Genomic DNA, 25,527 nt, shown 5'->3' with positions numbered 1-25,527 from the left:
TAAAAAATTGAAATACACCACACCCATGGGTGCTCTTTCCCTGAGGGTGTATATGTGCCAGTTGGCACACGAAACATCTGGCAAATCAGGCTCGTCTTTTTCCTCTCACATGCTCGGCACATTTGTCTCGCTGCCAGTTTGGTGTTTCATTTACTGCAGAACAAGAGGTGTTTTCATTTGAAAGGTTCACCTGTCCTCGTGTACTCAGACTGCTCTCTAGTGGTGAATGTTAAGTCCTGTTGTGTATCAGTTAGCCACTGTCACATTTATCCAAAGCCACAGCAGTAAAGTAGGGTGAGAATAAGATCTTTATTATTGCTTTCATAATCGTGCCCATTACAATTTTCAGTTGGAATGAACATCAGGTGTCCGAAATTCTATGACTAAAAAAAACAACTAAGAACTACTAAGTGCATTTCCATCGCAGTGAAAGTTAAGAATAAAACTGAACAGTTGCTGTCTTGTGGAGTCATAATACTGCTTCAAAGAGATGTGGAACATTAAGTGATTTCCCAGCATACATAAAAGAAAGTGGTTTAACAGGTTAGTCAAGTTAAGTGCACAGCACACTAAAGATATATTAATATATATAGATAAGTTAAGCATTTGTGATTTCTACAGCACGGCATTTTTGTAAAACCACAAAAAATTAAAGTTAAGAAAGTTATTATTAGTGTATATGACTGAGAATATCTTCAGCACATTCCCACTGCTATACATTGGGAAAGAGGAGTGTAGATTGTACAACATAAAGATACTTTCAGGAAGTGTAAGACAGTGAACATGATAACCAAGAGATATACTACTGACAGTACACTACTACACTGAAAAGTGTCATGAGGTTCTGGAAGTGCTACTGGAAGCCTGCAGCAATCTGTCCTTCCTCAAGTGAAACAAACGTTACTGACCAAAATGTAAACCTTCGGAGTGTGTGTGTCTTCCGTGTAGTGGGGACTACAGGGCTACTTTCTGTAACTAAATCAGCAAACAGTCTGGACCCGCTATCATTGTGTGGTGCACTCTCCAAAAGGGAAGCGTGGAATTTAAAAACAGAAACAACTGGTCCCGCTGAAACTACTGGTGGGTGGAATGCAAGTCGGACCTCAAAGGGGGCACGTTTCTGACCTTTAAGAACAGCAGTAGCACAGAAGTATCATACTATGTCATAGGAAGCATGTTTGCTGAAGTGAAGTGCATAGAGGGAAATCTAGGGGTAGAAAAGGCTAAAGGTGATTATATAAAAAGTTTTAAAAAAAGCATGTGTCCTGCAATACTTTCGGAAAGGTCTTTCAGAACTCCTTCATTCTGCAGTACGGATCTAAATCTCAAGAGTATATAATACATTCAGGGGATAAATGACTCTTTGAAACATCCATCTTAAAGCTCACTTCAAAGGCTTCGCTTTGACCCAGTTGGCTCCAGCTTTATTCCTCTGGGTCAAAGGCACTGGGCTCCAAACCCTCTGGGGGCCTTCGCTGGGTGCTGTGGGGCTGAGCCAAAGGAAAGCCCCTGAGCTTTTCTTGTAGACTACCTATAGCCAGCCTCATCTGGTCTTCAGCCCCCTGAAGAGATTTTAGCTCCATGGTTTTAAAGATATACAGCAGAAAGGTAGTCAGAAGGATAGCAAAGCACAATCCAGCCAGCATGTAGAAGGAAGTGAGAGGGAAAGGTTGTTCTGCTCCCAGGGCCAAATACGGCACAGCAGCGATGGCCAACTCCAGGAACAGCAGAGCCAGCCCCATCACTCCGGTGCGTGTTGCCGTGTATCGCATCCTTTCAGCACAGTGCAAACCCACTTTGACTTCAGTACGTGCCTCTGTCATAATGTCGACCAGCTCAGCTACCTTCCCTGAAGACGTGACAGAGACAAAGAGAATGTCAAAACTCTTGCAACAGCTCAACACAAGCAGCAGCATTGGTGTGTTTAATACAGGTCAGCTGAACAGTGAAGTCCTATGACTATGACACTAGTCATTTTAACCATGATGAAATTACAGGATGTGAATACAGGACATTTAGGCCTTAAAGAGAAAACCAATACCTACCTGTACTGACATAACAACAGCCAATTGTTTCCACCTTTCAAAATAACTAAAAGATGTTTTTCAAAAGGAGAAATCTGGACATGATTGAAATTAATTATGCAGGTAGAATGTCATAAACCTGATGTATGTGCACAAAATCTTATGGCAATCCATCAACAATTCTATGCCATTTCAGTCAAGATGCCGATAAACAGAAACTGCCGTTTTTAAAACCACCCTGTGAGCATGGCTTGTAGAAATACCTGCAGCAGAGTCATGTTTCCATAATTTCTTGTCACTTTGGGCCTCAGATGGAGTGTGTGTCTCCAGCCTAAGTTCAGCCGTCAAAGCTTCATGGTCGGAGTATGGGAATGGATGGTCGGGTACGGAGCCTTTGGTGGTGCACATGTAATCACAATAAATGTTCACTTTGGGAGATCCCTGGGAATAAATAAATAAAAAAATTAAATAAAAAAAAAAAAACATTACAAATTCATATGAAAACTTCAACATCTTGCTGTGAACATGAAGGAACAGAAGTAGAGCAGGTTAGACTGCACAAAGCGTTCACCCACCTTGTACAGGATGTAGTCAATTCGAAGTCCCTTTTCGAATGGAAGAATCTCGTTTTTAGAGATAAAAGGATTGTCAGCGATTAGAGTCATACCGTCCTCACATCCCTGCAACAGAAAATGATTTTTAAGTGTTGTGGATGAGAATATCAGACTTCTTGAGAATGGTCGTCCTGCTTTTACATCCACATTGCTATGTAGTGTGCAGCACTTTTGTGACTATTTACATCAAATTTAGCAGTCTCTAAATAGGAGTCTCGGAGTCCAGTGGAAGTCCTCAGTAGTCTATTACCCAGGTCTTGAGGGTGCATGTTGAGATCACCACCTAAAATCACCAAATCTGCTCCAGCAGAGGTGTGGCTAATAGACATACAAAAACATATTATTACCAGCGACACAACATAAAGATGGAGTGAAAGTGAAGAACACTGCCGGGCACCAACTGACAACAGACATGCATGCAAATATATACCAGAGTAAACAAATATAGCATTAGCAGCTATGTATTATGTGCGGTATAAACAAAGAAGAACACAATACCGAATGAACTGCTGCAGCTCCCATGCCTGAACCACTCTGTGAGGTAGATAAGGATCCTTGTCTCTGCAGTACTCTGCATGCAGCTAAAATGAATACGCAGGGACACCAGCTGTTCAATAACTATAAATGACATGTACATAAGACTGAGAGCTGATGTTATGATGCCTTACGTGAGTAACATAGATGTTTGCAATCAGGCTGCCGATGCTTAAGACGGCCATCCCGACAGCTTTCCCTCCAAACCAGTCTCCATGGTGAGCCTAAATATTCGGAAAGAGAGAAAGGGAGATTCTGCAAAGAGAGGTTTTAACACTTAATAATCACATATCCACTGTGAGCCAGTGTATGGGACTAACTGCTGACTTTCTTACTCCAGTTTAAGTGCAGCCTGAGTGCCACTGATAGGTCTCTATAAATAATTCCCAGGTCAAGAATAAAAAGCAGAGGAGATCTGGCCTTCGCAGTCAGTGCTTCTCAACTCTGAAATGACCGGCTGGAGAAAGCTGGGCGAGCTAACTCTTTATATGTGTTTAAAACTCAACTAAAACTATGATTTTCTTTGTGTTTTCTTAAATTGTTTCTATTCAGTTCTTTCTGTTAAATTTGCTAAATTTTAGTCTCAGTTGTAGTACCTAGTTATTGCACCAAGCACCTCTTGGATAAACCTGTGTTAAATCATATTTGTATACAGAGTAGAGTACAAAACACAACTCAGGCTCCCCACACTTACCATGTAAGGATAACCATTCAGCGAGTAGCGGTAAAGAAATGTGTCATGGATTCTGTGTTTGGAGAAAATGGCCAATCCACTGCCTATGACTCCACTGCAGAATGAGAAGTAAGGCAAAACATGAACAGAAGTTTATGTTCCACACCAAACAACAGCTTCAGCAGTACCTGATTATTGTTTAATAAAATCACATGAATGTGAAAGTGTTATCTACAGTAGACGTGAGAAATCTACTAAATGGGCGTTCTTGTGAGCCGCAGAGGGGATTAGACCCTTTAATTAATGTCAGTGTTATGCCTTGGTTTGGCAGTCAAGAAAGAATTAAGCTTCAGAAGTTAATCCTTATAGTTAAGGCCTAAGCTTCAGTTACATTTTGCAGATGGATCAATGCCATGAAAGTACTTTTTTTTACACTAAGGCACGTCATGGGGCCTTTGGAAGATATCACAACTTACTCATGAATTTTAATCATAGATTGGGCAGATAACCGGTTCAAAAGTGTTTGCACAGCAACTTTGGGTTGAGAGTAAAACTATTACCTTTTAAAGTAATGAGAGTGAGGATGACAACTGGCAAGTTTCTGTTTCAAGGAGAGATAATCTTTCTCGCTCCAAACCTGCAAAAGAAAAAACTATATGTCACTTGGAAAGTAGATTGTTGCGTAATTAAGATTTAATACGAGTTTACCACATTGATGTATTAAGGTTTCAGAAGATATCAAATTCAAATAAACGCAAGACTTTATAACATTGTAAGATGCCACAAACCTCTTGCAGTAAGACGATATCATGCTCCTTCTTGCACAACATATCTCCAAGCATAGCATAGCGCTGAGAACAGTGTTTGCTAAGGTATCGGATCCCCCTGAGAAAATAAACATAGTAAGGACAATGTGTTCTCGCTTGTGTTTCCATACATGTATAAAGACATAAAAAAAAAAAAACGCATGCACTGACCAGCAGTTCAGAGAGAAGACCTGGAGACGGACAGACTCTGCATTAGCCATGCTGGCAGGTGAGTCAGGAACGATGGCAGGAACGATGGAGTGTCAGATCCGATGCGATAACTGGGATAGTTCCTTAGTGTGACACATGAAAACGATTGTTAGATGTTGATTTTTGATATCCAAATCCCAAATGGACATATCAGGTGGACTATCTGGGTGCACAAAACCTTCCAGCATATTCTCATGAACAAAAAAAGTGTGTTTTACAACTGGAATTTGTAGAACAAGGGAAAACACACACGTGAATTCAATTAATAAAATATTTAAAAAACGTTATCACCTGAAAAAGCACACAATCACGAGTCACGGGAAAGAAGAATAAGCAGAAAGAAAATTAAAAAATTAAAGATAAACATTAAGAACTGCATGGTAAGCACCAAAAGTGCAAAACAAGCACATGACTATCAGCCTGACTATAGTTCCAGCTCTGGGTTTTAAATTGTCAGCAAATTTTCACCATTTGATACTGAAAAACTGTAAATAAATCAATTGTTCCTGTGGAGAGTCAGACAGTCAGATCTGAAGACATAAGCAGCCGAGCTGACCCCAGCAGGCCTCACTGTGCCATGCAGTGAGAAAATGTATTTTAAAATTAAAAAATGAGACAAAGTAAAGAGGCATTGCATTCACTCCTTTTCTCCTGGGAGTGAAACAAAGCACCAGGCCCACACACAGAGTGCTGACATAGCTTTGCCCTGTCTGGAGAGGGGAAACAGCAATGCGATGAAAAGAATCAATGGGCTTTTGGGTTAATGGTCTCCTTTGAACGAGCAGAGCTGGTTAACCACTGTGTCAACACAGAGAAAGGTAAATAACACAACCCATTTCCTCGTATATCTAAGACTAGCATGAAGCTAAAGTCCCTGGACCTGCAGCTGAGGGGTGCTGCATCATTCACACACACACACACACACACAAGCTGAGGGGTGCTGCATCATTCACACACACACACACACACACACACAGTAGATGTCATGGCTGGATAACAGACTTTAAATCCAAATTAAAGTCATTCACATTAAAAAGTCAGTAAGCTGCACATCCAAATGAATCCATGATTAAGTTACAAGCGACCCGACATGTCTGACAGGAAATGCAGAGTAACTTCAGGCAGCACGTACTGTAGGTAAAGTTTTGTCCAACGTTGACAGTCAACATAAACCCCAGCCCTGAACTGAACAGATGTTTTATTATTATTTATTTATTATGACTTCAATATTACGCAGCTATGCTCCTAATCACTGCAGGTGGCCTGTTTTAGATCACAGCTGCTGAATAACTCTGTCCAGCTATCCGGCTAATCTCTGTGAGCATGAAACAGGCTCCGGTTTCTGTTTGACATGTTGTCCAAATGGTTTGTCCATCAACTCGGTTAATTTAACTCACCCCGCGAACCTGTTGACGTCAGCTGTCGTTAACGGGGCCGTTTCATGCGCCGTTATGTCGTCGGACACTTCCTGTGCTAGCTGTTGTAAAACTGGTTAATTATTATACATGGTCGGCTCTGGCCGCATTCAGACTGCGCACACTAACTTGACGGTGTTTAGCCTTTGCTCCATTGCTGCGGACTTTTCGCTTTTCCTGCCGGCGGAAAGTCAACAGGGACAAAAATATTTGTTACGACTTCCGGTTGGAGTTTCCCCCTAAAAATAAAACACGAGCAGAAAGAGTGCTTTTCACTTCCGCTTTACTTCCGTGTTCCCTTTAAAAATATAAATAAATAAATAAATAAATAAATAAATAAATAAAATAAATAAAAACACAGGGCGTGAATTAAGATGTTTACTCCCCCCTCCGCTGCGCATGTCAGCTTCTACCAGATATCAAGCGCGCCATACACGGCCGGTGTGACCCGTTTCTGTAGCGTGTTCACCCCGCCAGACTGTGTTTACTAAATATACATCTGCATGTGTAAATATGCTACGTAGTTAATCAGTTTAGCTTTTTGCTTTTTGCGCGGGGTAGTTTATTTTGAAAGTCCACCGGATTCTCTTTGCTCTTTCTTCCGCCCGCTCGACGTGTTCTGTGTGAAGTGACGCGGACCGAGGCTGAGCAGGTGGGATTTGATACATTGACTTGAAAACATAATAAGATAATAAGATAAGATAAAGATAAGATGTATTTTATTAAAGTACAGGAAATTGTGTTAGGGCTGCTCGGCATACACGCAACGCTGCGTGTCCGGTGCTACTGTGGTTGCCGTAGTTACGGCGGCTGTTTAAAACAGGATGGGGGTGTGTAGCTGTCCAACAATACACAAAACAGACGAACATGGTGTTTGTTTTGTTTTTTTCGACATTGTAACGTTAATGAAAAATAAACAAAGCCAAGGAAATTTATAAATCACCACCGTAGTGTTATGTTATTCCCTGTGGGTACCAGGCTGTGCTGAGCAGAAGTTATCATCAGAGGGAAAACCAGCAAATATGCTGTGTATAAAATATGATACAGTTTAATCAAAATCAGTGAATAAAGTTAAAAAGTTGTGCTTTTAAACAGTCATCACTGGGGCCCATATATGCCTAACGCAGCCCTCAGAATCATTTATACATTGTATTACAAGGTAAGTTGGTGTGACACCTCCATGAAATAAATACTAATTTGCACTTTTTATTCAGTAAAATTTGTATTAAAAAAGCTCACATAGCCAACTTGTTGAAGCCAATGCATACACAATATTTGTTTTCATAGGCCTCTAATATCAGTATGAAAAGAAAAATCATGGACAAAACAAATTTACAAACATGTTTAATAAGTTTTCTGGGGAAAATGGCCCCAAAGGCACCATGCGTCTTTTATTGTTAGATACATTTGTTTGATTACATAGTCCAACCTCTACTTTGAAGTATAAAATTGCAATGCACAATGGTAACAAAGACAACAGTAAACCACCTTAAACCAAAAAAACAAAACAAAAAAAACAACAACAAAAAAACTGCCCACACCATTCAGAATATGATACATTAGATATCTCATTATTAATTATCAATATCGGCACAATCACACATTATTTTCAGTGAAGCATATGGCAAACACTGAAAGTCAAAAAGACAACAGAATCAAAACAAAACATTAATCTTGATAATGGCAAAAAAAAAGTCTGTATAAAAGATACATTGAGAAACCTGCTAGAGGAGTGTTATTGTATCTAGCTTGTGAAATATGACATTCAAAGCCAGGTGCAATTATTTCACCGTACAATATCTTAAATTTGAACTTTTATAGCACAATTGTCCAGTGAACCACACAGAGTAGACACTTGTCTAGCAGGATCAATGGGATGACAGTTCTCCTGTCTCTATGAGTCCTGCAATACTTTTAACATCTCCATCACAATGGAAAATGATCAATACATCTCTAGTACCCCACCCTGCCCTCCCGTTATTTATTTTCCAACCCTATAAATAACAATCAATGGTCATACTCCACAGCACAGAGACAATAGCTCTCATTCAAGACAATTGTTTAGTGTGATTTAAAAATTATGTCACGTGTACTGTCAGTAAAAAATTGTCTTAAATATCAAAAGTCAACTTTTATCAATGGATGCAGCTTCTCCACACATTCCACGGAGAAGGGTGAAGCAAGTGAACCGACTTCACAGCATACAATCTCTTTTTTAAACAAAAGAAACAGTGATTAACTTCTCTCCACTTAAACCATGGTCTCTGTGCTGAGTTACTTGATCACAAATATGAACATAAGTACCCCCCAAAATACTCCTATGTAACACATATTCCTTTAGCATCCGCTGACTCACAGTACAGAAACAATTCATTTTTTCCTTTAGGCTACATAACTCAAGGCAGAAAATAAGCACTGCTGTTGCTTCACCCCTCCTCTTCTTGATCTTTTAAGTGCAACCAAGCACACGTCTTCAAACAGAGAGAAATAACAGGGGATCTCGTAAGGATGGCAAAGCCCTGGCTTTATTTCAGGCTAGCAATGGTACAAAGCATCCCTAGTGTCACAAGTCAGTTATAGATAGATGCTTGTAAGACCTGATTTTAAACTGTGTAATAAAACATTAAAAAAAAAAAAAGCAGAACCTAAAATAGTACGGTAACACAATAAAGCTTCTCCCTGTACACTTGGACTGTAAAACTTGGGACGATTTGTGTTTCTAAAACAACAGGCTACATGAAAATTAGTTATCCCATACCATTCCTCTGTGTGCCGGAATACAAAAAACTGCCTCACAAGATGTTGATCTGAGAGGTTTCTTTCCAATTTTTTTTATTTTTTATTATTTTGACAAAATACACCTGTCTGACTATTTTCTGTTTGTCTAAAAACAAGAGGTAGTAAAAAAAGGCAATCCAAAGTGGCAGGCAATGATATAATCTTTGGAAAAAAGGCACTTGCTTTACTAACAAACCTACTGCAACAACACCACTTGGCTCTGGTTTTCCCCCTTCCGTGGTCCTGTTCTCTCCTTGCTCTTATATACACTTCTCTTATTGCTCAGAGTGTGTTCCCTTGGATACTATAAGAGTCTTTTCAACCTCTGCACACATTCTCGTTCCCTCTATAAAACATTTCAAGCTCCATCAGTTAACTTGGGAAAAGTGACCCACTTCATCTAAAGCATGTTTAAACACATGGAAGATAACTAGTTGTTCGAAAAATCCGTAATTCTTCAAAAATTTCTTTGCGTGTCGGCACGTTGATATTCACTCTTTTTTTCCCTTGCGAACAAGACTTTTTTAAAGCAGAAAATGTGTCCATGTTAGTTCAGGCTAAGATTGTTTGAATGTTGTTTTGTTTTTAGTTTTTCCTGGATTGTTGAGCTGGTCGAAGAGAGATTGTGTCACGCTTTTATCTGGCTTTTCCAAAACCTCCCTGAAGAGCCGTTAGTCTTTAACAAGTCTGTAGACATGATACTGAGCTCCATGTTCACTTGTGGAAACCTCAAAAACAAACGCTATACAGAGCAAGGTCTCCTGGGTGTCACGGTTCGTCACCACCTGAGGGGCAAAGGGGAAAACGTCAAGTGAGAAATTTGTGGCAGCACAGTCTGCTTAGAAGGTTTGGTGAGTTTGACATTTTGGTAAACTTTGGCGAATTGGCTTCTTTTGTTAAGTTAAATGAGAAAATTGATACTACTCTTACGTCTGTACACTAAATATTAAACTACCTACCAGTTAGCCTAACTTAGCATAAAGATAGGAAATACAAAAACATGTAGCTTGGCTGTGTTTCCACCACCTCAGCTCACTAATCAGCACACATAATATCTTGTTTGTTCAATCCCTACAAATATACATGTATGTATGTCTCCCTAAATGTCAAACTATTCCTTTTAAAAATGCAATACAACTGAGTGTATGTTACCTGTAGGATAGTGAAGTTTTCAAGAACACTGTTCATCATGTATTTTTCAGGCAAGTGTTTGAGTTTGTGGATAAAGTTGATCATGTACTCGCACATCGGAGAGCGGTGGATCCTGTAAACACACTTTCCTCCCTCCAGGCGGGCGTACTCTGTCTGAAACGCATGCAAAAAACCAAAAAAACAACCAAGTATGAAAAGGTGAAAAATGTAAGACATATCAGTCGTTTCAGAGGAAAATACAGAATCAATGCACATACTTACCTCTACTTTCTCAACAACCTGCTTGCCAAACGAGCAGACTTTGGTTGAAACAGTGATCGTCATGTTCTCAAGGCTGCTGTACTGGCTGCTGACACCGTAGAAAGAACCGGGGCCATCCTGCATACCGCTACTGTTCAGATCAGCCTGCAGAGGGCATACATTTAATCTCATTAGTGATGATCATCACATATTCGGACATAACTTAATTTCCTCATAGCACATGAATTGTGAGGTTGTAAGAAAAAATGTAAGGTATTTCAACAGTGTTTGGTTTCTGTGCAACAACACACATCTTGAGACATTGGCAGCCAAACCATTGCTGTGTCATAAGAAAAGGAAGCAATTTGCATAAGCTGTACCAACAGTTGTGTCACTGTAAAAGTAGGTTGTACGTTAAAATGGTCAAAATATGGTTTGGTATGAGGTAACTACCTGAAAATGTATGACAAATCTATTATTTGTACACGTTGGTACTGAGCTAACAGCTTGTCCTACAACCCAAACAACCCACCCAGAATTTAACTAGGAAGAACGCATTCTGAGGGCCTTTCTCATAAAGCTCTTTGAGCCCGCCCTTCTTCTCAGGAAACTTGTCGTAGATCTGCCGGATGTCCACAGCTTCAAGGAGCGGGTCGCTGTAGGAGGGGTTCGTTTGTCCAATGTGGACAAACAGGTGTTTGCTGTACTGCAGTGGACAGAGACAGAGGAGACAAAGGAGGACGTGGTTAACCTCAAGAACATCAGCTGCAAAACTTAATATATTGAGTTATACTTTTGAGTTATAGAGTGTTGTAGCTTTCCGGACTGGTTCTAAAGAGCACTTAAATATTCGGCTGTCCTTAGCTTTTGTTGTACCAGATAGTTTCACCACATCAGGACAGACGGGATCAGAGCTAACCAGAATCCCATGTTTAGTTGCCCTATGTGTGGATGGATTATGGACGGGCCACTAAGCATAGAAAGGCTGCCCACCCTTTCTACTTAGGAGCAAGACACCCAGACAACAAACAACACTGCTGGGTCATTTTTGTCATTTTGTGTCTCTTTGTCGTTGTTTGGCATCTTCACATTTCTGTGATATTCTAAAGTATCTTGTCGGACCAAAAGCCGCACCTGAACTTCAACATTAAATTCACACTTCAGATAAAGAGAAGCTGTGTGATTCATGTCTGAACTTCCCATCTAAATACTAAATTAATACTAAACACTACAGTCAACTTTACAATATATTATAGGATACACTCAAAGAAAGCCAGAGATACTGGGTCTATTTTCCTAAAGCAGCTACTACACAAATGACCAGGAGACCCTTGCTTTCATCTGAACTCTTTGACTTTCAAACAGGAAGTCTTCAGGAAAACACTTCAAACAGTGGCTCAAGTCCAGTGGTCCCCTGACCCTTCCTGTCCCCTCTATGTCCGTTCAGTAATCCATCCATGTCTGACGGTTGGAAGCCTTATTATAAATTTTCACTCACGTTGTCTGGATCTCTCTGGACCTCCATGAAGGCTGAGTACTCCAACATCCGCAGTTTAGAGGAGGCGATGGTCCGGTCCTGCCACACTGGCACTGCGGTAGCAGTTGGTGCAGGAGGAGGTGCCAAGGGCTCATAACCTGGATGGCACACAAATGTTTATAAAACAATAATTTATTTAATTTCCGATAACAACTCACAGACTCTCACCTCATACTTACTTGGTATGGACTGCGGTACAGGACCTGATAGGCTTGGGTATGGGGGCTGTGCAAAAGGTTTGATACTGAAAGACAATGAATAGTTCAGTGAGACAACGATCTCTATTGGCCAAGTATTAGACGTGTGTGGCACATGGGTCGGACTATATTTGTATTTCTGATGTTTTTTTATTGTGAAAATCTGTTAATCAAAGTGTAAGCATGTGTTGTTGCACCAGCTAGGCGTAAGTCCACCTGCTTCATTGCTTCTTTCTGATGCAAAATGGCATCAATTATTTATCATTTTACGGACAAATCTGAGAAAATTGATGAAAATATTTATAGATTTTAGTACTTTCTCAGTGAACACAAGTCAATGAGGATTTGTCTTCTCTAGTCCTTTTTTTCTCAATCAAATTTGAAGCAGTTAATTTGCCTGGTGGTGGTTTACATCAGTGCAGGAAACATACAGTACAATACAGTGTAGAAGAAAAGTTAGTGCTGCTTTGTGTTCACAGTTGGGCCTTGGCTAGGGGGAACTTACGCATGGCTGGTGCGGCCAAACCCAGGAGTCCTTCCCGGGTTGAGATCTAGAACCAGCCTGGTGTGCAAAAACGTGATCTGTTAAACATGCCCTGCAATACCCATCTGACATTAGACCTACACCCCCCACCCCAACATTCACTCATTCGTGTATTTACTCATCTCTACTACCAATCTCTCTCTTCAGAAACTAAATGCACCCTGATGTTACCCCATAAACACCCTGTGGGTTCAGTAGAGGGGTTTACTTACTCCTGAGAGGGTCCAGGCTGTCCTGGGATAGCAGGCCAGAACTGGAGAGCAGAAAAACAATGTGAATTGTTTTTGTAGTATTAATAAATCTTGTAATTTTCATTGCTAAAAACTGCAGCAAAACATGGAAATATGTCTTAATTGCAAAGAAAATAAGTGGTGTGCTCACTCTGGCTGGTTGGTAGGGGGCAGGAGGCAGTGGTGGAAGATGATTCTTTATCATACTCGGGGAGACGATCTGTGCAGACGACAGTGCTGCCATGTTCTGCAAGGCTTTGTCTTTAGACGCCTGATCCTGCAGATTGAAACAAAGGAGTGACGGGAGTCAACCACAAGGTGGCACCATAACATCAACATTACCTGCCTCTGTGCTAGAGTATATAGACTTCCACGCTATAATCAAATTATTTGTAGCTATTTAATCCATAATAAAAACATCTGAATTCTGAGGAGAGCTTCTAGGAGTTACAGTAAGCCTAACATGAGTTATCTTATCACATGGTAACTGTTTCAAAATGCAATAAAGAGAACATTTTTTTTGAAAGAGCAGCTTGACAGGCTAAAGCAAGACACAGAGAAGATGAAGCAGTGTTGCTCCAGTGCTGGTATCTGGTATTTAAGCTTGGGTGACGAGACAAATTCAATGTCAGTGAGTTATTGGGATCACCACAGGAAAAAGAGAATAAAGAGTGCATTGGTTTGGAATACAGATTTGCATCAAACAGCATACATCAAAAAATTCAGGTTTTACTATGCAGATGAAGGTTGTGCTATATAAGTGAAAAAATAGGTAAAGATACACAAAGTCAACCAGATCATGTCCATGGTGCATGATGACTTACAAACACATCAAAACTTTTATTTTAACATACGAAACACAATTTTAAATGCATCCTCTTCCTCGTTTTTCATGTTTGCAGAAAAATCCTAATCAAGCTATGACTTTGCACTTAGAGGAAAGATGCCTCAGAAGCGAGACCCCAAATCAAAGAGCGACACCTTATGCAAAGCAAGCAAGATTTCGGCATTTGGCAGAGGCTGGGGGGGATTATGCTACATCAGGCAGGGTGCACAGCACTATTGTATTCAAAGTGTGGCTGTTTGCTAAAAGCATTGCTTCATTACAGGATAGCAATGGGATGCCATGCCAGCAGAGGGCCATAGCAAGGGGACAGTGAACTGGTGCTGCCAAACAAAGGGGTGTAGCGAAGCATATTGCACAAGTCAGATTCACTTACCAAATTCATCGCCTGAATCAAAAAAGAGAAAAACCATTAGTACTGTGCAGTTCTAAATGATGTGTTAATTAAGAGGTTTGGTTTACAGTGCTTGACTGTGCATTTCAGTCTAGGTTTGCTTCTTCTGTTTTTATACTGTATACATGGTGTGCCTCCAAATATACCTCCAAATCCCATGTTTATCTAAACACACCACAACTGACGGCTTGTTCTGGTTAAAAGGGGATAAGGTTCAGTAGAGAGCAGGGTTAGAAGAAAGCTTTAGTACCAAACCATCAGAAAATGTTGAAAAGTATTGGGTATAGCAATTTTGCCAAATCTATAACATTACTTTGTAACGTAAATTCTTCTTTATTTAATTTAATTTCATTAAAAAGCAGTAAAAAGTTCAAATGACCCCCAATAATTTAATTAAACTCATGTATGAAGACTATAAACCATGTGTTTGCAGAAAGTTCCCAATAAAAGGGTGTACTTTATATTTACATCACTTCATAACACTAAACATTTCCCCACTTTGAAGACCAACAGAAGAGAAACATGACGCAAACAGTAGATAAACAGAGAGTTAAATCCTTAGAGTGTTCAGTGTATTGCGTCAAATATACAGCTGGTACTACAGTGTGTAGCCATTTTAGCACCCACACTTTTACGTCATGTTTGTTCAGCTGATGCTACAGTTTCACTTATTCCCAAGAGGAAGGAGTTGCTCTTTGTCAGCCTTCTGATCCTAAAAGAGTTTATTGGAAACTAGTTTGGCAAGAATGTTTTTCTTTGATAAATAAACTACTTTGGCTTAACTTCATAAGCTTGGTTGATTAAACATTCGGACAAGATGTTAGTACGGCTACAACTGCATGTGCGGTTCATTGGTTGTTATTTAATATTTAAAAGCTACAAGGGGAAAAAAAGAAAGAACAGCACTGAAAATTCTCTCAAGTGCCACAAATGCTACTATCTAACAAAGGTGAACTCACTAAGCATAAAAACACAACTGACTGGACTAATGACATGTTGAGGGAACTCAAAGTTACAATAAGTAAAATTTCTGTAAACTCAAATACGTTATGTTGTGTGAAGGATGCAAGACACTGACGGTTTTATGTGCCAAGATGTATCACAGAAAAAACAGAATAAAACATGATGAATCCCTTTCAAGCAGAGAGGATAAACATCACCGCACAGTATATTACACGCCTGAGTTTATGCCATTATACTGCTACCTGTTAGTCCATTTTCAAAGCATATTTTGTATAAAATATGGAGGGTGCAGAGTGTGTCAAATGTATGACATGGTTGCCAAGAAAACCCAAGAAAACAACAACATAAAGAAGTCTTTTCATTTCCAGACAAACGGCAGAGAAAGGAAAGGGAAGATATGGCTCACTATGAATAGAACAAACGGAAAGCTCACAAACTTGTATGACTGGATGAAAAACTTGATTCTTCCTACTGTATGTTACGCAGTCACTAAAGGATTGCAAAGGTGGCTACATCCGTTTCCTTTTAGGTTATCACACAAGCCACTGCTGAGCGAACTAAACAGTGAACATCACTAAAATAATGACTAATGTGTCTGTTACAGTTACATTTCAAACAACTATATGTCACTAGTGTCCACTGGAGGATTAGTCTGTATGAAGGGGTTCATTTAATTTGAAGTTAGCACTACAAAATGCCACAATGTCTTCAGTATTTACAAGTGTCTGCGTTGTGTATATGCAAAAACAATAAAAAAACATTAAAAGAGACCAGAGGTATTGGAAGAACTACAAGACGAGTCAAAGGGACAGTAAAAGATGATTTTTTTTGTGACTGTTTTACAAAACACACAACAAACAGACACATTAAAGGAACTAAAGTAGAGAGAGTTTTAGGGAAAGAAGAAGTTTCAGAGAAGTACAGTATGCTGCAGAGGCATGGCCGGCACAGAGGACAGATACAGAGCTGGAGTAACATGCAGCTAAATGAAATGTTAACTGTACGTGTGTAGTAGAAGCTTTAGATTCACCTCCTATACTTTCACTCCTGAGTGATGCCTTTGAGTTCATGCAGGTCTGACATACAGCAGTTAAAAAGCTGAGTGTGCGCTGCATGCATGGTACAGAAGCAGGATTGTGATTCCACCTTAAATATACCTCTATTATCTGATTAATCTTTAAACTGTGTATTTTATTTGCCAAGCTTGCATCCATTTATCTAGCAGGAACTGGCCTTGCATCAAAGCAAGGACTGATAAGCTGTGCACAACTTAGCAGGTTAGTGCAAAGCCAAGCCTTTACCAGCCCCGCCGAGCCCGCGGTGAAGCGCATACCTTTAGCTTTGACTGGATCTCGCGAGATTTTCTCCGGGCGAGAACCTGCAAGTGGCTAGAAACCTGCACAGAAGAATAGCCAAGAGGAGGGAAGAGGAAAAGGAGACAGGGAGAGAAAAGACAAGGGAAGAAAGAGAGAAGCCGTAACCAAAGAGGAAAGAGACGCCCAGTCAGTGTTGCCGAGAGGCAGGTTTGCGGCACCTACCTTTATACCCGCCTGGTATTCACGAACTTTCTTCCGTGCTAACACCTGTATGTGACTAGACACCTAAAAAGGGTGTGAAACAGTTTTTGAGCTTAAAAAAACATCATGCACTCAGATGCATGCACACACATGCACACAAGTGCAGACATGTACACAGACATACTTACAGAGATACACAGTGAGAGTTCGTGCAAACAATCAATGTGATTTAAAGGATAAGCCTGGTGATAATCAATATTACTCTTATTATCAAAGAAATCCAAAAGACCAAAACCATCAACACGTACTGCCTGTGTAGCTGAAGTCTGACATAAGTCCCCCGTAGACCTCAATGGTTATACATTGAAAATACATCAATGAGCCACACTGTTGTATTGTATTTTATTTAGAGTCAGTCCCAGAAACACCAACCTGCTGACTCACTACAGCATTGGTGGGAAAGTATTCTCCAAGGGGAGGCTACATGCGAAATCAATCAGGCTGCTGTGGGCCCGATACAAATCTGCTTGCAGTTACCTGAATGAAACCATACAGCTAAAATTGTTATCCTTAAACGTAACTCCTTTGTTTGTTTGTTTTTACCATCTGTGCAATACTGTTGCTACTTGTGAAACATCTCTCACACATCTCTCATACTGACAAACTAATGGACTGGCTGTGATGTTAGTTAGCATTACACTTTTCAACCACAGGATGTCAGTGTTGGATTGTAATTGTGAACGTTACACGCAGACCATAACATTTTCATAATTTCTAAGAATTAAATAGTCACAAGTGTGCTGTATACGACACACCAGTAATGCATGTAGATGTAATCCATGAGCTAACAGCTGGCTAACACAGTAATGCACATCTACTCTTGGTCACCCTTGTAGGTTACATGTAACCTTTCAGAGGCCTGCAAGTCTGTATCTTTGCCCAGGTCTGCGCTAGAGCATAAAATGTATCTGTATTAATCTGCAGCTAAAATGAGCTAAAAATGCACTTCAACTCCTGTTTGAATGACATTAAAAATTAACTTACACTGCACAGCTCTTTTCACTACTTTGCCTATTAAAAAAAACAATCTACATATCAGTGAATCACTGTTAAAGATTTACGTATTCGGTACAAAAAAAGGGGCTTTGGGGCTGACAGCTACAGGATAAGTCAAGCGAGTGAAAGACAGACCGTCACATTCTTGGTTTTGGTCTTTTTATGGAATTTGTTGACAATAAAATATATACAATAAAAAAAATAAATCCAGACTTGCCCTTTAAATAACTTGTAGTACATTTTTTGGTGATTAAACATGACTTCATAAATCAGACTTCATCTTCTGGTGATTTGTAATTTGTTATGTCTAGTACTGTTAGTAACTAAAGCCAAACTCATGCATGATTTTTTTGATCTAATAAATAACTGAAACTTGTTTACCTGTTTTCTTGTGCGGGTTTTGCCTGTCCTCAGCTTGATGTACCTTGCTATCAATTCATTGCGGCCTGTAACAAAAAAAGACAGCAAAGTCACAAACAGAAAGCAAGGTCACAAACAAAAACAAGGATACACAACAGAAAATTTAACGTTTATACGTGACTGATAGATATAATATTCCAAACCAGACAGAAGGTGGCACTGTTGTCATACCTTGAATATACGTCTTATGTCAAACGAATAACAAAGTGACCTTTCCCAGAGCTCCTCAGACCCAGGGTAAACACACATTTATCACAGGTCATAGGACACAATAACACTTCTGTTCCCTATATAAAATGTAATTCCTTATTTAAATAAGCCAGATATTAAAAGCTTGATTTTCTTGTTTTCATTAACTTGTTTCACACCTACTTATTGTCTGCGCACGTGGCCCTGTAGCGTAATTAAACAAAAAACAGAACCATGTTTTTCATGACATAACATCTCCTCTCGACATTCTGCACAAACAGGTTGTGCAGAGAACAGGCTTCTATTCTCGGCTGTCGTGGTCCTCTTTACATTTTGGGCCGTGCATCAAATTTAACAAGAGCTGCCTTTTTAGCTAAACGCAGCTGGGGTTTAAATAAAAAAAATCATCATTGGTGTATAAGAAGTGCATAAAGCATTATGTTGTCTCAAGGGAAAATCAGTCCATCAGTCTTTTTCACTTCTGTTCTTTGCCAAGTCACGTTTACTGGGTTTCTGTGGCTGAAAATTGGGCCAAAGGGAGAGGTTGAACCGCTGTATCATTATGAATAATGACCCAAACTCTTCTAAACTTGCTGACAGAAATTTACACCAACAAAAACTGGTCAAGATGTGCCTTCCTAAACACACACAGACACCAACAATAGACTGTGTGTCTAAGAAGTCTACGGTTTAACAGTCTTTAGAGTATCCAGACACATAATGACAGGAGAAACAAGTCCTGTTTTTTCACACACTCTTTAGCACTTGGCCTCCAAAAGGCCCTGGTTAGAGCAATTACCATAAAAGTACTGCAGGCCATCTTCAGCAGGCTTGCAGCACTCACCATACTCTCCAACCAGTCAGCCCGGCGGTCGGCCAGCAGAGCAGAGCTGAACTGTCTGCCGATACTGAGCTAGCCCGTCCCCCTCTGCCCCGGGCCAAGGATGGACACGCCCGCTCCAGCGCCTCCGCATTCCTAGCATTCCTCTAAGCCTGTCACATCTGTGCTAGCCAGTCTGATTGGCCTGGGCCTGCGAACACAGCCTGAGTCCGGGCGAACACACACATGCTCATATTCACTTCCAGCTCTGGGAGAAGTAGGGGTTAGAGCCGGGGTGAAGGCCATTAGGTTGGGGTAGGGGTGGGGGGGTCGTCGGTTAGAGGGGCAAAAGGGGCAGCTGATGCTGTAACTCTTGGAGGAAACACAAAGCCATAACTGTCTCTACCAACAACTGCCACCTGGCAGCAAAGCAACCCCTTTTCCCAAAACAACACCACTGTGTGACCCTGCACTCAACGGACAGCAGCACCTGCTGCCGACCATCCCAGCAGAGGATGGCAGAGAAAGAACAATGCCAGTTCGACCCCCACGCAACTGTCACTCTCAATCTGTTCGGCTGAGGAGCAGAGGGGGGTTTTTGGGGGGGGGGGGGCATTACATCGTCCCAACTCAAGCCAAAGTTCTGCTATAGATTACACAGATATCTCATTGCAAAGTGAGATACGGTATGATCCAGATGCTATAGATCTGACTGAGAAAGATAAGCGGTCAAGTGTTGTACGGGGATTGTGCAGGCTACCATATGCATTTTTTGCAACTTGCTTTGTAACAGAGTCGAGCACTGTAATTGTTGCGTACTGCATGGTAAATCAAAAATGCGTTTAGATCATCTGCTGAACAGTGCAGTTCTGCGGTTGTGAGCCGAGATGATATCTCCAGTTTTTTTTTTTTTTCTCCCACATCTGGTTGGTTTCGTGATATTTTAAATCACTGCTTTTGTTCTATGTGATATACAGTTTGCTGCAGAGACACCACTTTGAAGTGGGTCAGGCAAATAACTCCAGTTTCATATAATTTCTTTATAAAGTTGAATGTTAAAAAATGACTTGGAAGTGAAACTGTAAGACATATTCTTGGGCACTACTTTTTCTATTTTGTGGAAAAAGACAATCTGGATCATAATACTACTGCAACATATTGAAGTCAGTCTTGATTTATATCCACTGTTACAGCCCTACATGATAGATAGCAGGATTCATGACAAAAAAAAGACAGTTATTCACAGAGTGACAGTAAGGGATTTTAGAAACACTGAGGTAATCAGACCCAAATCACTCAGGAGACATGTTTCCAACCCCAGTCCTCAGGCACAAAAAACTTCTGAACAGAACTTATTTAACAGGCTCGTGATCACTTTAAGTTGATATCTACAAAAACAAATAATGTAGCTGGATATTTTAAAAAATAAAATCAAAAGCTGAATATTAAAATGGGACTGTATGTATTAGATGATCATTTCTATTTTAGACAAACTGCTCTCTCAGAGAGAATACAGAGAGTGCGATCTCCGTGTCGTCTAATGGTAGCTGCAGCCGTGGCAGCCGCGATCTGCTCAGACTTGACACGGTGGGGGTCAGAGAGACGGTGAAAAAGCTGGTCCACCCAGCAGGGGAACATGACAGGTGCACAAAAAAACACACACACACAATCGCACGCAGCGCCTCACTTATCCTCTGCCTCTTATTTCCCCACGCTGGCTGTCTTTCCATCTCTCTACCGTCTTTCTGAGCTGCTTATGATTCCCTTGTTGATTGCTCAACACCCACTCACATCGCTGCAGGCTGCCATTCTTAACCTCTTCCCTGACGGGACACGCCTATTTTTTTTTTCTTTTACTACATGACCGCTGGAATTTTCCACTTCCACGCTAAGATAGTGAGTAAAAAGGTAATCTCTCCTCACCCCCCCCCCCACCTCTTTCTCCCTCCATCTCCCCTGCTCTGTCTCTCTTCTGAACCCTTTCTCCACCCATATTCTCTCCCCTCCTCCCTTCTCATAACATTGAGGTAATCCTAAATTGCTAACATACTGCTCAGCCATGACTGAAAACATTCCTAACATCTCAGCGAGGGGGCTGACAGGGAAGGCCTGCTCAGTCATCATTGCACAGTGCTCATCCCCCCCCTCTGTTACACCTTTACATGCGTCTTTTCTCTCAACTTTGCACATGCATCGAACACGCAGCCTTCAGAGGTCAAAATAGACATAAGCCTCCCTCTAGCACTGAAAGCTTTCTTATTTTTTTTACCCAGAGTGCTTTGCAGTAGTGACAGCTGCAGGGCTGAGAGAGAGAGAGAGAGAGAGAGAGAGAGAGAGAGAGAGGTGTGCGGTTGGGGTTTGACATACCTGTCTAGGCCAGAAAACGCAGAAGAACAACAAGTCAGTACAGCCCCAACAGCAAAACAAGACAGGCAACATTTTTTTTGACACACACGCATCTTCTGAAGATACTTCCTCTGAACTTAGAGTGTAAAATGCGCCAACTATTTAATTGAACCAAGAATGAATGTCTCTGAGCCGCAACTATTCTTTGAGTGTTTTGCTTTTAGTTTGTTAAACAAGCAAAACACACCACAAATAACTAAATGTTACATTTGTGAATGACTAAAAAAAATCAAAATCAACAAAATCAAAGGAACCAAAGGTCACATTTTGGCAAATAGGCATATTTGTCTTCCTGCTGAGAGTTAGATGAGAAGATTGATATCATTCGCACACGTCTGTTAAATAAAAATGAGAAACAAACCTGCCTCTGTCCAAATGTCTAACAATAGATCCATCCTAACACATTATTTCTTGTTACGTAATTTTAATCATGAACATAATTTTCATGGTTTTTGGTGAGGTTATGTGCTGGACTATTTCTTGTTGGGTAAGTGACTCTCTAGTAATTAACCCCCTTGGTTTACACTTTAGTTTTTGCACAGGTTAAACAAACAAGATCAAATCAAACAAGATAGGACATGTTAATTTTTGAGTTTAAGAGGTGCTTGTTAATAGCTTTTGTATCCTTTGGACAGCTAGGCTAAGATAAAGACATGACAAGTGGTCTCAAAAAAGGTGCAACAGGTGCTAGTATCAAGGATGAATTCCTGAACGTTGTGCTAAATTTGATACATTTAAAAAGACAAAAGAATTATGATATAATATACATTTTATTATAGTGTTTAACTGTGATTACATCACAAAGAGATTATTCGTTAAGCGTTGCTCATGCTCTGAAACAACTGGAGTGATTATTAACATGTGTAACACATTAAAATCGAGTGTTATACTCCTTTGAACTCTTTGTCACCCTTGAGCTACGTAAATGACTGGCAATGCTGCTGGGAAGTCTAGACAGGTTTGTAGAGCAAAGAACACACATGTATAAAACAGTCTTCCTGGTAAGGCAATGGAAATTTGCAAAGGTTTCCCACCAAATGAGAAAAAAAAATCCTGGCAGAAATAAAGTGGAATTCCCAATGGGAGGGATGACTTGCCTTGCTTTTGGAGGCCACTGGGAGTCTGAGACTGCAAGGTAGACAGTATTACATACAGTGCAATCGTTAACATTCCCCTAACCTCACGTCAGGGCAGCTTTTAGATGTCTGAGGTAATCACCTTGTGAGAAGGCTTCTTCTGGGGCATGCCTTGGCTCTGCCAGCAGAGCCTCAGATGACTTATTGTAAATGGAGAGGGTGTTTAGTGCTCTAGAAAAAAACGGGCCTCTAAAAGGGGTCCTGACAGTTTGTTGCTAAGGGGGCAGGTTTGTGCACAGCCTGCCTCTTTGTTGACGTTCTCATGACAAATGTATGAAGGCTGGCACACAACACTGCCCTGCTAAACAGGACTGGAGAATTATTTAGGTAAATTTAGAGATGCCTGCAGCGCACTTAAGGCCTGTACACAAATTAAAAGAAGTGTGTAAAGTAAGTTGTGTCATTCTGAAAAATCGTACAATATGTTTACTTATACGGGCATATTTTCAAGCATATGTCCTTCAGCAAATTTGACTTTGAGTTAGATTAAATGTTCCAAACATGGTATCATTTGTCTAGAATGTTAGTTTAGTTTTCTGTTCTGGCCTGCAACTTTTACAATTAATTGCTTGTTTAGTCTATAAAATGCCAGAGAAAAGTACAAAGAGGCCATGGTAATTAACATTTATATAAAACTTCAAGCAGGCAGAATCAGCAAATGTTCTTACTTAATAAATAACTAAATTCATTCAAAGGATGAGGGGGGGAAAAAAGGCTGTTGATTCATCTCCTGTTGGAACAATCACTCAGCCGCTGCTTGCCTCGTCCCTATTATGCTCCTTAAGACAGGATAAGAGTCACAACAGAAGCTGCAACAGTGGTGAGTTATCTCAGATAGGTGCATCTCCTTGAATATCGAAATCTGCCCGCCGAATGTGAGGATGAGATTCCATCTCGGGTGAATCACACCAAAAGAATCCCATCTGACGTCAAGCGCGAAAAAAACCCCCAGAGCTTTAAAAAACAAACACTAATGCTTCTAAAATACACAGTATGCCTGAAACTTTGGTGGCAATGATTGATGGTTTTTATGGTTGCTCTGAAGCAGGAATCAATTTCAAGTTTTCGAGACATGATGGACAATAATTAAAGGGCAGTGAAGTCTTACAAAGCATGGCTTGAGGGAGTTGAATTACTATGGTGAAAATAACATAATTTTGCAAAACCAAAAAGGGGTTTGTTGAGGACAGGAGAGAAAAAAGGCTGTGCAACTCCTGTCAATCAACATTTATTGCTATTCAGCAAAATGTCCAACCTTAAAATGCTAAATCTAATTAGGACACCGCACACTCTCTTAACAAGAGGAATGGGAAAGTGGGGTCAAAATAATGAAAGACAAATGCATTCAATTTCCTACACCTGGATGTCAGTGATTCTACCAAAGAACTTGCCAACATATCCATCTGGAGTTTTTCAGGACATTAATGGCTCAACACCTGCAGTTTAATGAACACGCTGCAGGAAACAGCATAACTTATCTGAAACCATATGGATGTTTAAAATCTTCGACATGCCAATGCGATGTTTTTGTTCCTGAGTCTTGATTCACGCTGTGCTAATTATTGCTAATTTAACCGAGCCATCCAGCATCAAACGCAACACTTCTCTAGAAAACCAGCTTTAACCAGTCACCTACTGGCAAAACTCTCCCAGCAATACCGGTGTGGGGAGAAACAAGCGCATGACGTTCGGCGATAAAAAAAACAAAGAGCAGGTTTGCGACTGAAAGGTGCAGTGAGGAAGAGAAGAGGTCATAAAACAGTGGGCATAAAAACAGGCTGTAAAGACTCTGAAGAAACAGACAGGTGTAAATCAAGGGAAGAGGAGCTGAGATGCTCTCAAGACAGCAATAACCAGCTCTGAGAGTGCTGGTGTGACTGGAAGAACCTGCCCCTGGGTCACAGCACAACAGGTACAGACTTGTTAAAGAGAGCTGTGTGTGGAAAGAAAACATTCACCTCTGTGTCAAAGCTGTGAGATGAGCACAAGAGGAAGAAAAGTATTTTTCTCGTTTCTTTTCAGGGTATTATGGATGTTTGTTTTCTTTCAGCCACAAGTCTCTGTGGAATGAATCATGGTTTTCTCATTTTTGTACACTCATTATGGAACTGATTTCCATGTAATTGTTCTTTTGTTGTCTCTGGCTGTTATCCAGTGTACTCACCATACATCTTTCCCTCATCTGACAGGATGATTTTCCTCCTGCCACAGGGAGGGTAGATGGCGAGGGCCTCCTGGAAGCTCTGCTCGATGTCCGGGCTCCACACACCCTCGGCGTCCCCGTCCAGGGTCTTGTCCTCGTTATCCCCATCCAGCCCATCTTCTGGGCTACCGTTGGCGCTCCACTCGTTGGACGCAATGGTGGCGGCTCCCCCTGGGCCCGACCCCGAGCCCCAATATCAAAGGATCTGTAGGAGATCTGTGGAATAAACAAACAAGTTGCTTAGCTATTTTTATTGAACTCATTTGAATTTTACAACCTTAGCACACGTTAATCATGATAATTATAATTACACAACACAGGACATCCAAACTTTTAATGGTTTGAAAAACAGGTAAGCCTTCTTTACCAAGAAAGAGAAATAAAGAATAAATAAACAAATTTACTCCAGTTTGATAGAGATTTGCTAAAAAAAAACCCAGCTCATCTGACGACATGTTAACCACAGCTATACAGCTTTGCAATACTAGAAAAGTCAGTCAACATGATATTATTTTTAGCAGGAGAAAATAGCAGCAGAAACTGCTTGTATCAAATGTGGTCTAGCGACCAAAGTTGGAACTGCAGGCTATGTGATGCCATCTGGCAGAAAAAATCCATTACCAAC

General features: G+C 40.6%; 2 protein-coding genes across 2 annotated transcripts; both read right to left on the bottom strand.

Moving 5' to 3' along the window:
- Positions 1-290: 290 nt before the first annotated feature.
- On the bottom strand, positions 291-6,532 carry smpd2b (sphingomyelin phosphodiesterase 2b). The gene is made up of 11 exons (XM_010730115.3): positions 6,259-6,532; positions 4,823-4,944; positions 4,634-4,730; positions 4,406-4,482; positions 3,867-3,960; positions 3,307-3,396; positions 3,137-3,219; positions 2,824-2,956; positions 2,600-2,704; positions 2,288-2,465; positions 291-1,849 (listed from the first exon to the last, which is right to left on the bottom strand). The coding sequence occupies exons 2-11, from the start codon at positions 4,870-4,872 to the stop codon at positions 1,425-1,427; spliced, it is 1,332 nt and encodes a 443-aa protein (XP_010728417.2). The 5' UTR covers positions 4,873-4,944; positions 6,259-6,532; the 3' UTR covers positions 291-1,424.
- A 1,071-nt stretch (positions 6,533-7,603) lies between these two features.
- On the bottom strand, positions 7,604-25,096 carry tead3b (TEA domain family member 3 b). The gene is made up of 14 exons (XM_027279553.1): positions 24,864-25,096; positions 18,110-18,174; positions 16,694-16,756; positions 16,489-16,551; positions 14,175-14,186; positions 13,106-13,231; positions 12,937-12,977; positions 12,686-12,742; positions 12,163-12,227; positions 11,945-12,081; positions 10,979-11,152; positions 10,468-10,611; positions 10,207-10,359; positions 7,604-9,839 (listed from the first exon to the last, which is right to left on the bottom strand). The coding sequence occupies exons 1-14, from the start codon at positions 24,868-24,870 to the stop codon at positions 9,726-9,728; spliced, it is 1,221 nt and encodes a 406-aa protein (XP_027135354.1). The 5' UTR covers positions 24,871-25,096; the 3' UTR covers positions 7,604-9,725.
- Positions 25,097-25,527: the final 431 nt, after the last annotated feature.

This window comes from Larimichthys crocea, chromosome VI (assembly GCF_000972845.2).
Source record: "Larimichthys crocea isolate SSNF chromosome VI, L_crocea_2.0, whole genome shotgun sequence".
In the NCBI taxonomy this organism is placed as follows: Eukaryota; Metazoa; Chordata; class Actinopteri; family Sciaenidae; genus Larimichthys; species Larimichthys crocea.
This window is presented reverse-complemented; position numbering and strand designations above follow the sequence as displayed.